General features: G+C 42.5%; 1 protein-coding gene across 2 annotated transcripts in view; it reads left to right on the plus strand.

Annotated features, from left to right (window-relative positions):
- The first annotated feature begins 2,182 nt into the window (after positions 1-2,182).
- The window catches only part of LOC310953643 (serine/threonine-protein kinase MARK1-like), a 38,194-nt gene continuing 23,057 nt past the window's right edge, over positions 2,183-17,319 (plus strand). For both annotated transcript variants that reach the window (XM_083922737.1, XM_083922736.1), the window contains exons 1-3: positions 2,183-2,369; positions 4,954-5,154; positions 10,265-10,318. In XM_083922737.1, the coding sequence (XP_083778863.1) occupies positions 2,319-2,369; positions 4,954-5,154; positions 10,265-10,318 (306 nt within the window). In that variant the 5' untranslated portion in view covers positions 2,183-2,318. The remainder of the gene's footprint in view (positions 2,370-4,953; positions 5,155-10,264; positions 10,319-17,319) is intronic.

The following is a 17,319-nucleotide window of genomic DNA, read 5'->3' on the forward strand; positions in this document are numbered from 1 at the left end:
CTATGGTAAAGTGCCAATGCTGACAGATGCTACTCCACTATCTGTCTCATAATGAGTTTAGCCCTCCCCCCTCTCTGTCTTTCTACTCTTTCCTCTCACCCCCTGTCCTGCAAATACAGTTAACTGCATGACCATCCGCGATGAATGGCGCTTAACAGCTGCCTCTTTTTTGATGGTTGCCTGTGAGAGCATGTAATTGCATTTGGCCCTGGGTGTACATGCACTCATTAAACCAGTGTCAGTGCCCATTACATTCCACAGCAGTGCAACTCAGGTACAGAATGCAAATCCCAGCTCCGAACACATTGCTGTGTGAAAGCTTTAGTGCTGAAGACGAGAGCACTGAAGGCCGCAGCTCGACGCAAGGCCAACGCTGAGATGCATCAATTATTTTTAGAGTGATTTTACCTTTCCAAGTGAAGTCTGATGAACAAAAATGCAGTCAATGTTATTTCATTGGGTAAAAACTGTCTAAATGTTTTCACATCTAAAATAGATAGGTCTACCAACCAAATATCTCACAATTAGCAGTAAGAGGATGTGTCTTGCTGGAATAATTTAGCTGGCCCCAGTTGTTAGGGCTCAGAGAGGATAAGATCTGCTATGTTGGGACCAGATCCATGCTGGGATCAGATGCAGAATTCCAAAAATGCCCATCTACATGCCAAGATTCAGTGTTGGACCCCTTTTGTTTTGTTGAATCCATCTTATCTCTTTGCATATTGTTCTGCTATCTCTCCCTTAAAAAACATCATGAAGACAAAATATTGTTCAGTGATTCAATGTTTTGCACACTAGCCTGGTGTGAAGGAGGGTGGCGGTCGTCTCTGAGCTGAGCTGAGTTTGTAGTTGGTGAAAAAATAAACTGCAGATTCCTCAGAACCACAAAAACAGACCTAATGTTCTCAGTGGCTTTCAGGTCCTATATCCATCAGTTATTGTGATACGTTATGTCACGCTGTGTCCATTGTTATGGTTGTGGCCTCTCTGCCGTGTGAGACAAACCATCAGTCATGCAATGCCCGGAAAGTGCAACCGTCTGCCTGAATTCTGCAATATACTGCAGAGACAAAGAAGACGTGACATCTCATACAAGAGACTCCGTAATGGACATTAACTCCTGTTGCACCGCTTGTTCCTCATCACAGTATGACGTGTCAGTGCAGTCATGACTTATGAGACGGAGGATAAAAGCTGAAGTTAATTCAAGCAACAACAACAACAACAATAAAAAAGATGAGTGATGGCATTATTTGTTTGGGGCCCACATGTCAAACACTGCAGATGTGCAACATATTACAGATGCAGCCTGACACCTTGTGGGCAAACCACGCATGCACACCTGCTTGCACAAAAACACATCATCAACACCACACCCAAAAAAACTCAGGTAAGGATTTCATGGATGAGAAACACAAAACATGTCTCTTTAGTGGCCGACTCATTTTGTTCCCTGCTCACTCAAAAAAAGAAAAAAGATATCAAACATAACTGGAAGAACAACGTGGGGTGTAATGCTTTAATTGTCCAACAGATGGCAAAGTCTGTCCAGTTTGCAATGTGACTCAGGCCTCACCCTTGAACTAGGCCTCTCTCTGGACACTGTACCACATTATCATATTCAAATCACATGAGGTAGTAAATCACTGAGCTGTGATGTTAACTAACATATTTTGGGCTGTTTATTTGTATTATTCCAGCAATAACTGAGCCCTTTATCCAGTTCCACTGCAAACCCACATTAATATGTCTTTAATAGAAATATTTCTTCAGATTTTGACAGACTGTAAAACACGCCCTATAGTTAGATCTGGCCTTAATCTGACGGACACTGTTCAAAACTGTGTACTTAACTGTTTTCTGGTGACTTGAATAATGAGATTTAAAGAGCAGACAAAGGCAGAGTGTTGAGGAGAGAGAGAGAGAGAGAGAGAGAGAGAGAGACATCCCTCCATCCTTCCTGGTGGGAGGTTTGAGATGCGCTGCGCAGACCCGTCCGCTACCGACGCATCTTCCTGGCCTGCCCCCCTCTCTTTCTCTCTCTTCTCTCTCTCGTCCCCTCTCTCTCTCTCTCTCCTCCCTTTCTGTCTGCCACTCGCCTACCTGACTGAGAGGAAGTGCACAAAGCCAATAAGAAAATCTGGCGCGTCGGCTGGGCCCTGCTGCGCGAGCTATGCTGCGGTAAAAAGGCCGCTGTTTGCGGTGTTTACAGGGGATGTAGAGAGAGAGGGGCCAGAGGCACCGACGGACCGCGCCGTGTCTGCTCTGCTCTGCCCCCAGCCCGCTGCATCGCTGAGCGGCCTGCAGAAGCACACAAGATGTCGACCAGAACGCCATTACCCACGGTGAACGAGCGTGACACCGAGAATGTAAGTGCTGTTATCCAGGGACACCGGTGTTATACCGGGCGTGGGAATAAAAAACGACCCGGCTATGTTGCTATTTTGCGCACTGGTCGGTGCAGGTTTAAGGCACCGCTTTCGGGGATAAGTGTTGCAGAGCAGCTCGATCAATGAGCACTCCGGCTTTTTTTCTTCCTCTATCCCCTCTGACGGATATGAAAGCACGGAGTCGAGAATAACCTAGAATAAAGGTGCAGTTTGGTTATGTCTGTCCTAGTTTCTGTACACAATACCTCCAGCCTAAACAACGCACTGCGTCAGTATGCTGGCTTTAATGATAGCTTCAGTGTTCACGTTGAGAATGAAAACCTTGCTTATGTGGCCTGTGAGAATATGGTGTTGCTCCACTCGTGCAACTGGGGGTATTTTCTATTTCACACCGTCAATATTTAGGGAGGGTGGGGGAGGATGTTGCCCTACTTTCAATGGCAACGCTTGGTAGCATCGCAATGTGACATCCATCACCTATTGGGCCCTGTTGTAACTGCACGCTCAGTGCTGGGGAGGAGGAGGTGGAGGAGGGAGCCTATTATTCACCATTCTGCTGCCACGACTCTGATACAGACATGTATTTGTGGTCAGCCTGTAGAAATAGATCATTTCTCATTTACCGTGTGAAGGAATGTTTATGAGCGGCCACCCCGCGCATACACTCGCGCGCTCACAGAGCCCAGCATAATAATAATAACAACACAAATCTTTTTAGATCAGTCCTAATGAGGACTGCTGTTCTATGTAGGCTGACAGGCTCTGACATATCTAGGTTCGTCTGATTTTTTCCTGGAAACAAGACGAGGCACAGACTAGAGCGTCCTGTTATATTGTGTTACAAGCAGAGGGAAGCAGTCTTTTAAAGGCTATTCCCAGGTTTTAAAATAGCTTTTATTTTGGCTCTCTCTTTCATTTCAGAGTATACATGTATCTGTATTGTTATTTTTCAGGTGATAACATTTAAATTGGGGAACCCATTTAAAAGGTAATATGATATCAGCTCTCTGGTCATTCTCTGCCTATTCGGAAATGTATCAGCGTTAATGTAACAGTCTTACAGTCTTAATGCTACTTTAGGTTTCATTTAGACATAGACTGCTGGGCGGCTATTAAATAACTGCCTCAGCAGCACTGGCAGTAGCCAGCCAGCCTAGCCTGCCTCTGCTCGACTCCCATCATGCAGCCCCAGGGCCCACTAGCAGCTGAATTGCATTGCATAACAGCTTATTACTCAGAGAGACGAGTGGCTTTAAGTGCAGCAAAATAGAAGAAGGTCTCTCCTGGCTTTCTTATTTCTATGTGTGTTAGTGTTTGCGCAGGTGTGTGTTGTATTTATTTCTCATGTCTGGCCCTCCATGAAGACAGAATGTCAGTGGGTGGGAGTTAATGGCTGGGCGTGAGTGAAACAAACTTTGGGTATTAATCAAGTGCTCCGAATCACCTGCCTGTCCAGATGCTCCGCAGTCAATTTACAGACCTGGAGTCAGGTCAAGTATATGGTTGTGTGTACGTGCATGTGTGTCTGTGTGTGTGTGTATCTGAAGGATGAAGTGGTCATAGGACATGTCTGATTTTAAAGTTGATAGAAAGAACTAAAGTCACTTCATGTGGACATTTACCAGCTGCAAATAAGAAAGCCAGTGAGCGAGTTTTGGTGCATTAGAAACAAGGATGCTGACTTTGACTGCCATCTAATCTAAATTTCTCCTTGCCTTGTCCCTGTCACACACTGTGACACTAGGGAGTGTTTGAATCCTGCAGTGTCGCTCTCCCTCTGTCAGGATGTATGCTAGCTGAGGTGATGCGCACCCTGCAGGGTGTAGCGTTTCCCCAGTGAAACGGGAGCAGGGGACCCTGGGTAACCAGACCAAGGCTTTATTCTCTTGCTGGGCGTGGTGCTCAGGAGCAGAGGATCATGGGATCTCTGACCTGGACTGACATCAGCAGCTGTCGTGGAGGAGAGAGAACAGACCAGCAAAGACTCAGTGTTGCCTGTGCCAGCGCTGTACTTATAGCAAGCTGTTCCTAATTCACCTTCACATGCCACATCACAGGGACACTTGTTGTTATCGGGTAATACCGTTACCCTTGACTCTGTACTGCACATTTTGTAGGTATTCTCAAAGGCACAAAGTCAAAGGAATTTACTTTCTTTTGTTATTGAATCTTGTCTTGTGGCTGATAAGGTCTTTTGGAGGTTAAGGTGTCACAGGGGGAACTTGATTCTCACAGTCTCTCTTTGCCCTTGCATGTAGGGTAGTACTATGTGTCTGCATGTAAATGTACATTATATATGCTCACACTCACCTGCATACACATGTAGAACACTGGATCCCCTTCTTGAATCTGAATCTGGGTTAATGAGGTCATCTCTGTTTGCACAACGAATATACAACCTTTGGCACACACACACATCCACTGCAGCCCTCTGCTGGGTAGTTTGTATGTCTGCATCTAATGTAGCAAGAGGTTTTAGTGACAGTGTCAAAAAGCCAGATAGGTTCAGGGACATGTAGCGTTTTTGTCTGTATAATAAAAATGTTGCTGATCTCTCCTGCAGCACTCGTCGGTGGACGGCTTTGTCGAACCCCCAGTCCCCCCGACAAAGTCTGCGAGTCGCCACAGCCTGCCGAGATGCCGCAACTCCTTCACCTCCACGGAGGAGCACCCCCACATTGGCAATTACCGTCTCCTCAAGACCATTGGGAAGGGGAATTTCGCCAAGGTGAAGCTGGCAAGACATGTCCTGACTGGACGAGAGGTGAGACAAGTTTTCTGCCTCTCACTCACACACACACACACAAAAACACACACGCACGCACGCACGCAAGCACGCACGCACGCACGCACGCACGCACGCACACACACACGCACGCACACACGCACACACACACACACACTGCTGACCTGTCGGAGTGATAGACATCCTGCTTCGGTGTGTCTGTAATTAAAGCTCCTGTTTCCCTAAGGAGAAAACAATGACCTGTGATCTGTTCACTGTCTTTCACTCAGCAGCAGCACCCGCAGCACTCACTGACAGCTCCGATCCACCTCAGATATCTTCCCATGTCTATTTCCTAGCCCCTTGTAACCTTTCAGTACTGCCTTACATTATGTTCCCAGTCATATCAGAGTATGGAGGGCGTGGATATTCTCCCAGGTCAACTAGTAACACTTTGATCCACTCTGCGTCCTTTAATGTTAATGTTAAACAGGCATATTGAGTATGCTGCCCACTGTTTGCTGAGAAGGTCAGCTGCTGCGTTGTGTGCCTGACTGCCCTTGCTGGCTCATCAGTATGCAAAGACATGGACTAGAGAGAGAGAGAAAACAGGTGGAAAGAACATAACCCACTAAAAATGACGCTATCTGATCTCGAGCCCGGCAAGCCTCTCACATTTTTTTTTCAAAGTTTACCCTAACTAGAAAAACATTAAAAAAGAGCTCTGAGGAGAGCAGCAGTCACTTCTTGGTGACAGTGTTCTTTATCTGCTGAAGAGGGTGACTACACACACAAACAAACAAACACACACACACACACACACACACACACACACATGATCAGCTGCACTGATGGGAATTGGATGTGGAATTTTGTCTAAATGAATTATTCAACAAATCAAGGTTTTTGTTTCACATGTGAAAAGTTTTATCTGGTGTAATGCATACTAGTGGAACAAAGTTAATTACATTGCTAATAAATTTGATTATTTTATATTTGATTTTGCATACATTTGTCTTATTGTGATGTATAGCAGTATTGAAAAAAAAAGTATGTGGACTACGGCTGCGACTAGCTATTGTTTATTGGTTATGTGTGTTTTATCAATTAAACGCTTTCATCGTTTGGTCTTTATATTTTCATAAAAAACATAGAGGAGCAGCAAATTCTCACAATTGAGAAACTGAAATGAGGGAATATTTGGTGTTTTTGCTGACAAAGAGTAGAGTAATGTTTTAATGTCACAAGGGCCAATATGGTACAAACAGCAGTGAATAGAAATGAATATAAAATACAACAAAAAATACATAATATAACATAGAGATACATAAACTCATAGACACCAATACACTGTTGTTGTTGATGTTCATGTCGTGCATGTGTCACAAAATGCATCAAAGTAATAAAAAGGGAGTAGGGAAGTAAAACCTTCACCTAGAGGGAAGCAAATCAAAATAATTGCCCGTTAATATTTTGCTCTTTACATTACAGAGAACAAATGCACCAAACGAACAACACAGACACAGCTAAACAAAGACAACAAAGACAAGCAAACATACAGATGTTATGTGGTAGGTAGGTATAAAACTGTGATAAAAAGTTATTCTAGTCATTTATGTTTTTATAGTCGTAAAAACACACCCTGTATCTTTAAACCCTCAATCAGAATAAGAAAAAACAACACGAGTTACTCTATATCAGAGTTAGTTTACATGTGTCTATTGATGGATAGAATATGCACAATACTCACTATGAAATAAGTTTGACAATAAAATAATATTATGTAAATTCTTGTACATTTTAGGCATGTTTTCATATTCTATCAACAGCGAAAGCTTGTCTATCGTGTTTACGAGATATACTCTGCTACAAGAGTTCCCTTTAGCACACAGGGATCATCATCCTGTGTTCCTGTAAAAAGAGCTCAGGGGGGAAGTGAAAATGAAGAGGAACATGTAAAGCTGTTCAGCGCACAAGTGATGCTTTGACTAAGTTTACCCTCTTGTGTTCTCTAGCTAAATATTCACGTGTTCAAAATGCGCGCTCGATCACAAGACCTGCATTCGGCGAAGAACATATGGGCCGTGTGTTACGAACGCGCTGAATAATTAACAGTGATGCACGTTGCCCTTCTGTCACAGTGGAACTGAATTATTCGCCCTCAAATCCATTAGACAGAAAAACCCACTCACCCACATGTATACAGACGTTGGCAAAAGATGTGATGCCATCCACTCGTTCATCAGATCTCTCAATCTAAGAAACAAGAAGGTAAATATTGGTACGGTGTAGCATAGAGGAAATGTAATGAATATGTCTGAGTCATGCAAAGGGAAAAGTGGAAGTTTGAACAGAAAAGTCACAGGGACAGCTCTGACACCTGCAGGTATACGTCAGCGCACGCACAGACATACACATACACACCTCCACCTGAGTTTTGTTCCTGACAGGAGGAAACAGAGAGGAGGGGAGTGGGGTCTGTCTGTGCACCCACCTGCTCACCTAAGACAGGCTGCAAATAGACACCACCTGCGTACTGCGTGTCTACACATAGCAAGCCTTTTTTTCTGCAGTCTTTCACTCTTTCCCTTACACTGCCACCACATTGCTCTCATTGTGGAGTTTGGTCTACAAGTTTGGTTGAAATGAAATGGACTCAGTTGTATTGTAGATCTTAGAGAATAACCCGCACTGTGACTCAGCGTTTGCTTTCTGATTTTTCCTCTTTCCAGGCTGTATGGGATTAGAGCCAGAGTCTGCATCCACTGAAGCATGCTTATTAAGCTCTCATAAGGCCAAATTCAAGCTAATCCTGCTATGATCAATTGTAATTAATGCTTTCATGGTAGCATTGATCTCCAAAGGCTGGAAATGGTTGCAATCTCGGCTTCAGAACCATATGGAACAGTTGAACGTACAGGATGACAAAAGAGAAAGTGAGATACTTCTGAGATAGTTCTGGAGTCTTGATAGTTTCACATTACAACACATTTTAGAGATAGAGGACCTGCTCACTATTGAAAAAAAACAAAAAAACAACAACTAATACATCCTTGAAGGTATTTCTCAAGTTTACAGTTCTGAAATCAGTGTAAGCCACACTTGCCATTATATAATGTACTGTATGTTTTAAACTAACAGAAAATATGAATACCAGTAGTTTCTTGTGCTATATGTTTGTTGTCAACATAGTGTAGGATGGAGATTAGTACCAAGTTTATACTTGATAATGTGGTTAGTTTGCGTTGTATAGAATGAAGAACCCTTAAACAGAGCTGGATCTGCACTGGGGACGTTGTGATTACAACTTTAACCACTGGGCTACTGTGATGCCTCAGTATCACCCATTCCACATGTTTTACTATAAAATATACTCTCTACTAATTGACATACTGTAGTATGCTACATAAAGTACTAATTTCAAACTGGTCACCAGAGAAAATGTTGAACATTTCGGCGAACCACCAAAACGTTGATATTCAATGTTATTCGCACCCTTTTACGTCTGTAAGTGACCTACCGGTTTTTCGATTGACTCCAATCTAAAATTAGAGATATTACACGTTCAAAGCCATTGTTTCTGCTAGACAGGAGAGGGGAGGAGATCAAGTTAGATGGTTGGGTCAAACACACACCAGACTTTCACCTGGGAAACCGCGGTTCGTGTCCGGTGATTTGTAGGGAATAAAAACGTGTTACATTGGTTCAGAAATGTTGACATTCAACAGATTTGCAGAAACTTACAATGCCAACGTTTTATTCTGGTTATTGGTTGACTTATTGGCAACAGAATATCTGGGCAGTTTAAAGGTTCCCTGTGGAGTTTGAGTGTGTTAATGCGTTCAACACATTTGTTAAGCTTAAGGATGAACACAATGTGTTTTTGTGAGTAAAACCAAGTGTAAACATAACTGTTTGTTCTCAAGAAAACGCCACAGGGCACATAAAATAGAGATAATGAACATGCTACAACTAACCGGTTATGCAAACATTCAATCCTTAGCTGGTTAGCATCAGCATTGTCACTGTGAGTATGTTAAGATGCTGACATTAGCATTTATCTAAACGTCCTGCTGTGCGTAACCACGGAGCCATGAGTTGTTCCTCCTATTCAGTTTGAGTTACATTATGGAACAACAGTGTCCCGTCACATAAGCAGCACACACAACATTAAGTATGAATGCTGGTATTTATTTTACAAAATATCACTTATAAGAATCATTATGTAGCAGCTTGGATCAGAGATTACTTCTACTGAAATTGACAAACACTACAACATAGAATAAACACCAACACATTTAAAATGATTAACACTGAAATGATGAGTGTAAGGACACGGTTGAATGGTCTAAACTCATCTTGCGGCTCGACGAGGCCAGGCAGCTCCCAAGTGGTTTAAACCGGCTATGTGGGCTTTCCTAGAGCCTCTCTTTAGCAAAAATCTTGTGGTAATTGCCTTTTTGAGGTGACATTCATATTTATAGAGCCATTATGCCATTCCTAAGTCTGTATAATAAAACTATAATAACTGTTGAATCATTTTGAACAACAACAAAAGGCCCTGTGTATTATTTCAGTGTAATAACATTATATAGTAAAAGTGTGGTTCAGCTAGTTGCTTTGTGAAAGCTGCTGAGCTCTCAGAAAGTGAGAGGAGCCAGTCTGTTTCAGTGTGCACTTCGGGGTGATTATTGAGATGGATGGTTGAGACTACCCAGGCCCACAGTAGATCGCCTACGTGCGACGTGACGAGTCATATATACTCACACTGCCCTGGCTGTCACACAGGGACAGCTGGACACGCTGTCTCTGGATGCATTTTCATATACTGTAAGTGTTTCTGTGTGTAATGGGTCTTATTTTAATTTCATTAACATTTGTGTTTTTTAACCAATTAAAGTTGCTGCTCTTCACAAGCTTTTAGGTGTGCTCAGATGAAACCTACTTGTTATGATAAAGCTTCCTCACAGGAGAATAGTGAAATAATGAGGATTTCAACACATGCACTGTACAACCGAAGTACAAAACTAGAATTACTTTTAACATCTTGTTGGTTATGTTTTGTCTCTACATCTCTCTCTCTCTCTCTCTCTCTCTCTCTCTCTCTCTCTGTCTTTCTCACTTCCTCTTCTGTCCTATCTCTCTCTAGGTGGCGGTGAAGATTATAGACAAAACCCAGCTGAATCCCACCAGCCTACAGAAGGTGAGTCTGTTTTTATGGCCACATGGTAACGTTAATGTCTTAGTTACAGTGCTCATGGCTTTTCCATTAGTCATCCCTGAGTTGTTCCCGCTCTTGTTTCTTTGCTCTTTGAACTCAGGATGTGCTGTTTTACATAATGTAATCAGATGGAGTCAGGAGAGACCACAAGGCTTGTTTAATCCGGCCACCCCCCTCACAACCCTCTCCCCTTGACTTTCTGTTGGTATGTGGTTCGGAGCAGCTAAAAATACCCCTGCCTGCCGGTTTGTCACTTACCCATAGCAGTCATAACCAAAGACAGCGAATGGTTTGGGTACTCTTCCTGATAACTGATTCAAAATCCAGCTCTTTCTGCTGATTAAAACATACACACATTCATACAATCCTCATGATAAATTACACCATGCGAAAGGAAAGCAGTCGCTGCTACAGTATACTCAAAATAATGTGCCATTAGAGCTGGTTAGATTAATATACTGAAATAATAAAGTCGTTTTGAGACTTCTCCAATCATATGATACCTGCTTTCGATCCTTTTTGTACCCAGATCTAGAAAAAGATGCCCTAGTGGATATTCATGTTGACCTGACTCCGCCAGATGGATTGATTCGCATGACTCGCATTTGCTCAGCATATCCATCTGTGAAATGTCATTTGGAGATCTTTTGGGAAGGGGCTAAAATACTGGTTGCTGATTTAATAAACCATCTGTCTATCACCACCTATGTAAGTGATAGACGGGCCGAATCAACCAATCAGATCAACGAAGCGTAAGACGTACTTACAGATGTCGAGGCAAAGCTCAGAAAGTAAACAACATGGCGGTAAAGGATACAAGCATCTTTTCCTCAGAGAAAAGCCTCCAGTGACCTTTCTGCTCTTCTTTCAGAGAAGGACTACTCTCTCATTCTGATAAAACTTGCTCGATAGCTGCGCTCATGTCATCCGTGGAAGCGGCCATGTTGTTTACACTGAACAGTCGTTTCTCATTGTGTCACACTTAAACCCTCCTCAAAACCAACACTGATTGGACGTTGGCTTGGCAAATGTTTCTGAATTTTCTCTGTCTCACGTTACCAGACTGATCTGCGAGTAATTTACAATGCAGCTCGCGAGATCAGGATGGTCTCACAAGGCTATATTATTGCAGCATGGCTCCTCTTTTCATTTTTTATAGACGTCACCTATTCTTATTTCAGATAGGCCTGTCTCAGATAATACTTTGTACAAGTTCTTCAATTTAGGTCATCTTGTTGTGAATATTTGTTATCAAGAGAAGATTCTTTATTTGGTTCTCATTTTTTCACAATGGTCCAATCTGGATCAGAGGACATGGCACATCCACCGCAACAGTGACTCATTATACTGTAATAAAGGAACATTTTAACCATCACAAAATATTAATGGCAATAAAACAATTAGCAACAATTAGCTAAAATTACCGTACCAAAATGTCTGCCATCCCACATTGGTCTGAGCAGAGAGACCTCATTGATTGTAATTGGTGGAAATAAAGTGTTGGCTAATCAAACAGTGTATAATTATGAAAGGGCTAATGTGAGATAAATTACAAATATGGTTCTTGCCTTTAATCCTAACTGTAAACTGTAAAACAAAACTATCTGGACATTTTTAGTGTGATTTCGCTGCCGGGCATTGTCTTGGATCTTAATGGGATCCGACTGCAATTCTTTAGCCAATCAGCGCAAAGACGCCGTGAGAATTTCAAGCACCAAGTTGTGCACTCATCTAATCTGGCTGAGATAAATTTCATTGTGTGAGCTCTTTTGTTACAACAGTCTATTGTGTGGTTTCTAATCTGCACATGCACAGTGGGGTAAGGAACATTTAGAGGGATTGTGTGTGTGTGTGTGTGTGTGTGTGTGTGTGCGTGTGCGTGTGCGTGTGCGTGTGCGTGTGCACGCGTGTGTGTGTGTGTGTGGCATCAACACTCTGAATATAAATGGACTTTACCGATTTTGGTCTTGTCTAGGTCATAAGTGGTCACACACCTGATGGGACAGGTTGTCCGCTGCCTGGTGATGGGTGGGGCAGACGAATCATGTGAGACTGCAGACCAATCAGGATTTCTCTGATCAATTATTCAGTGAGCCTTTCAGATGTCAGCTGCAGTAGACCTGAGAGGGTCAATATGGAGAAATCTTATGACTTTTTCAATGGGGATGAGCTATTATTGGTGAAGTAGCATGTTGAAGTTGTTTTTTGGTGCGTTTCCTGTGTTATATCTCTGTGCGTTTGTGTATCTGTATCTGAGTGTAAAGACATGTTTCTCTCTGCATAGCTCTCTATAGCGTTGTACTTTAATGCCCTCTGCTCTGCACTATAGATTGTTGTAATGGTATACAGAACTGCCATCTGCAATGCAGAAGCTTGTCTTATAATGCAGCAGTCGTCTCCTGGATTGAATCGATGGTCTCATTGACTCAGTGTCCTAAGCGATGCTTGTGAAAGCTCTACTATGGATGCATTAACAGGAACGTCCACCTCAATAGAGCTATTTGTTTGGTACTCTTGTGACCTTGGATTGGCGAAATAATATCTGTCTAATATCTAAGAATGAAGTCAATCAGTGGTTCTCATTTGCTAGAATAAAAAAAAAGTAGCTGTAAGTTCAGAGGGCAAGAACTTAAACCAACCACTGTGCCAACAGATTTTCTGTATTAACTTATCTTTATGAAGTAAATGTTGATTGCACAATGTAATGGCGTTTAGTGGTTCTCTATAAGCCCCGCTTTTACTGTCTGCCACCAGGTACAATGAAGGCTTGGTTTACAGCACACAGGAAGACTAAAGCAAGTTGTGCCTGTACTTATGAAGATAATAAATAATAACAGGGGGCTTTGTAGTCTGAACCAAAAGGTAAACTATTTTTCCACAGCAGTGTTTTACAGCTTCACTACTTCGTTCTTGCCTTTCACAATAAAAGCCCAATACATGCCGTTAATGTAACACCACATTATTGGTTAAAACGCATCAAAATATCTAACAGCAGCTATCACCAGGTAGAGTGAATGACAGATGGTGGAACAACTCTTCCAATACGGGCAAAAGAAAACCAAATGGAGGAAGAGGGATAGTAATAAGAACTGTTCTTTCAACTAATCTATGTAAGAAAACCTGCCTACTAATTACTACCAGGTATTTTACTCTGCCTTTATCATACCGAATGTTTCATTCTGCCTTTACCCGAGCACTGAGATCAGGGTTTCTGATTCAAATTCATATGAAACTCAATGACAGAAAATATGTTATCACCCGCGTCTCCGTTGTGCAGTTTGTTTGGAAACAAATACAGTGTGTCCCGTGTTGTTGGTAACTTAGCTCAGAGGAAAACAGAAAGTGATCCCTATCTGGCTTCCCTACCCTCTTTATGATATCGCCACCAACAATACCACATTGGAACGCTAGGAGGGTGGAAAACTATCTGTTGGCCCTTTAATTTAACCGACTTACAGGTATCTGCAGAAGCCCTGTGGATTATTTTACTCTCCAGCAATCTTCATTTCAAAGGATGTAAAATCCTAAAAAAATAAAAATATAATTAAAATTGTCTCTTTTTATCGAAAGATCCTACTTGGCTGCTTATTTTGTGCCTGTTTAGAAGTCTAGACTGAATTTCACTACGTTCCCTGAGGGTGTCATTTGCTGCTCTTCTTCCCCTGTTCCCATCTTAGTAAGGATTTGTTTACCCCCTCTCATCCATGACAATTAGCAGTCGATTTGAAAATACTACGGTCCGTATCTTCATGGTTAAATTTGCTGCTTTCTGTGTAGCTGAGCAGGCTGTTTCTAGAGGTGGGTATAAACAACAGACAGGCTTTTTACATGAATGAAGAGCAGAGGTTAAGGGATTCTTGAGTGCTTCTGGAAATCTTGTGCGACCTTGTGTAGTTTTCTTGCTCTGCACTGGAATTGATTAAACCTTTTGTAATGAGGGTAACACCTGCGGATGAATTGAACCATGCATACAAGTCACCATAAACTTGTTGGTTTTTTTTAAATTTGTGACCCTGTTTGATTGTCATTGTGGATGAGTGGGGTTTCAGAGGTCTGATCTGGCCGCGTCACTTCTCCGCTCACTGTTAACGGCGACTCTTTCAAAATGCCACTGATCTCTCTCTTTTTATGGTCTCAGAGGAGCGAGGCTGTGGGCACACCATCTGGCACTGCAGGCACAGCCAGGGCTGTCGCAGATCCTATACAGCCACAAACACACACGCACACACGCCTGCATGACACATACAAACATAGGCAAGGAGATCATGTGGCTCATGTGGCTCAGGTCTCGTTGGCATAACCACTGTTGTTTTAGTGTTTGTGTGTGTCACATTTTGCAACATTTCACACACATGAATGCATTCCTGTACCTGTGTGCAGCCATTCATTCACTCATACATGCAAACATCCTCTGATCTCATGATTCTTCAAATTCAATCTTAAAACCTCTGTTTTTATCACTTCTTTTCTTGATCTTATTTGTCAGTGTGGTGTTTCCCTCATTTTAAAAAGAGGCCAGAATGAGTCATGGGGCTCGAATGAAGGTTTGGTCTGTTCCTTTATGGCCCATTGGAGCTCTCTGCCCTGGTGTGACTTTGTGGCGGTTTCAGTGTAACAGGAAATGAGGTCAGCTGAGCTACCAAAGCACCTCCTTAGATCCGCCAGAGGCAATGCATCACATGTTATCTGTGGTCAGGGATGTTGACGTTGTCAGGGTTTTTAGGCATTTTAGCCCTAAAATAGGCCTCTCTGTTAATCCCCTCTTTCACTGAGCAAACACTGCTCTTATCCCACCATCCAATCGCTCTCTGTCTCTTTCTAATCTGTAAATAAGAGTGTTCATCGCTTCCACAATGACATCATCGACCAAAAGGTTATATAATCGACCAGTCAGACATGATAAATGTGCCATTTCAGACAAAATGATGTGCTGTTAAACTACAATAATGTACATGTTTACGTTTGGAAAAGTTAGAGTTTTGACGCAAAACAGGCCGCAGCGAGTGACGAGAGCGAATGAGGCGACTGAAACACTGGCAGCTTCTCCGAAAAATCTATTTTCGCTGCGTTGCTCAGAACCGCACTGCTAACCTGCAGTCTTACTATGTTATATCTGAGTGTGATGGTTTTACAGGAACAGACAGAACATGTTCAGAACAACATACTCTGACTCTTCTGTGTATTTTCTGCCCATAACAAAAAGCCCACCATGGGGTCAGGCCCTCTTAATGGCTGTTGTTTTATTGCTGTCTTGCGCCTGCCACTCTACATTAGCCACTGAAATGCTGTCAAGCCCTCGGGCTACACAAGCTTTGTCTTGTTCAAATGTGTGGAATGTGATTGGACAGACAGCACTGTTGTCCGACGTGAATCATGAAACGAATCAAATGTTAAGGCTGCTAAGATATGCATGTGTTTACAGGTGCAACGATGAATATCTTTTTAAAATGGGCTTCTTGGTAAAAGGGAAGTTGTGGATAATGAATATGAGGTCGTACCTCTTTGCAGAAGCAGCGAGGGGTACAGACGGGTTATTTATTTTCAGCACCTCAGGAGTCCAGGAGAGGACAGGACAGGACAGGACAGGTTGTCTGGATGTCAGTGACACTTTTGATCCCTGTGTTTGGCTTTTTGTCTGTCACTGGTTTTGAAGTACTGTTTGTGCGTAAACATGCACACACACACACACTCATTAGAGGGATAAGGGCTTCCAGGCCACTTATCCTATCAATAATCTCCATGTTGAATGAGCAGCTGTGCCGCTTTGACTGAAATAGTCCGGCCAGTTCCTGTAACTGTTCCCAGTCTAATATCTGCTGCTCTGCTCCTTCTGCATGGGCACTCTGCTGTAATTAAGGCTAGTTTAGGAGTCTGGGTGCTCCTGGGTTGCTGGAAGTAGGTCACTGGCACAGACTGCTGAGATTCGGGCGCATTAGAAACGGTGTGTTTTCATGTCTGTGTTACACATTTTGTTTTTGTAACTATTCTCGTAAATCTTTCTCTTCAATCGCTGTCTCAAGGCATCATCTAACTCGACCATTTTGATTCATTTTAATTTGAAAGAAGATCATTTTGTTTCAAGGATGTTGGCATATATATTCAGTAATCTCTCACCTTCACCATAACGGCTGCTTTATGCCACGCTGTGACTTCCCTGTGTGCCTGTAGATATACTCTATATTGATATTAATACTGGATCAAAGGTCCCAAACTCATTATCTGATGTCAGCCTCTGTGGTGGCTTCATCCCTATCGAGCTTTTATTGACGGGGGCTGTGTTTGCTGTCGTCGTTTTCGTTCAGATTTGTTCTAATTTTTGTTTCCAAGTGGCTGCACGCATGCTTCCCATGTGAAGGGCTTTAGGGCAGTGACACAAACGACAGAGAGAGAAGGAAAGAGGCAGAGAGGGGGAAGAGATAAGAGATGGATGTTAAACACTTGCTCTTTAGTCCATCACTCATTCAGAATAATAAAGAAGTTCTGTCTTGACGTCACATGTTAAAGCACGTGAGTGGATGGGCGCGTTTCTGAGGCTCAGTGTGTTTCCACTCTAATTGACTTTGTTACCATAGGGGAATGTCTCAGCACAGCATGTCAACGTAGCAGCTGAAATTGAAGATTTATTGTTGACAAAAACACGTGTGGCGCCATAACAGATTCAATCTATGAAATCTGCACACACCTGCGTTCATTTAAATTGTCAGCTTTAGAAATAGACAGATAGATTGCTATATTAATCCCAAATGGAAATTGTAGTCTTACAGCAGACAAATCACATTTAAGAAGAACCTCAAACAGTTAAAAGTTTAGAAAAATTAAAGGATCTTAGTGTTATCTAAATCTATAACCTACAATAATAGTGCCTAGTAGTATACTGTCTGTACAAGGTGAGTGTGTGTACATATTGCATATACTATTAAGATTAGCTACAAGGTGTTATTGAGAGGAATCAGCAGTTGTGCACAACTGATCTCTATTCAAAC

Source organism: Echiichthys vipera (genome assembly GCF_963691815.1).
Source record: "Echiichthys vipera genome assembly, chromosome: 11".
In the NCBI taxonomy this organism is placed as follows: domain Eukaryota; kingdom Metazoa; phylum Chordata; class Actinopteri; order Perciformes; family Trachinidae; genus Echiichthys; species Echiichthys vipera.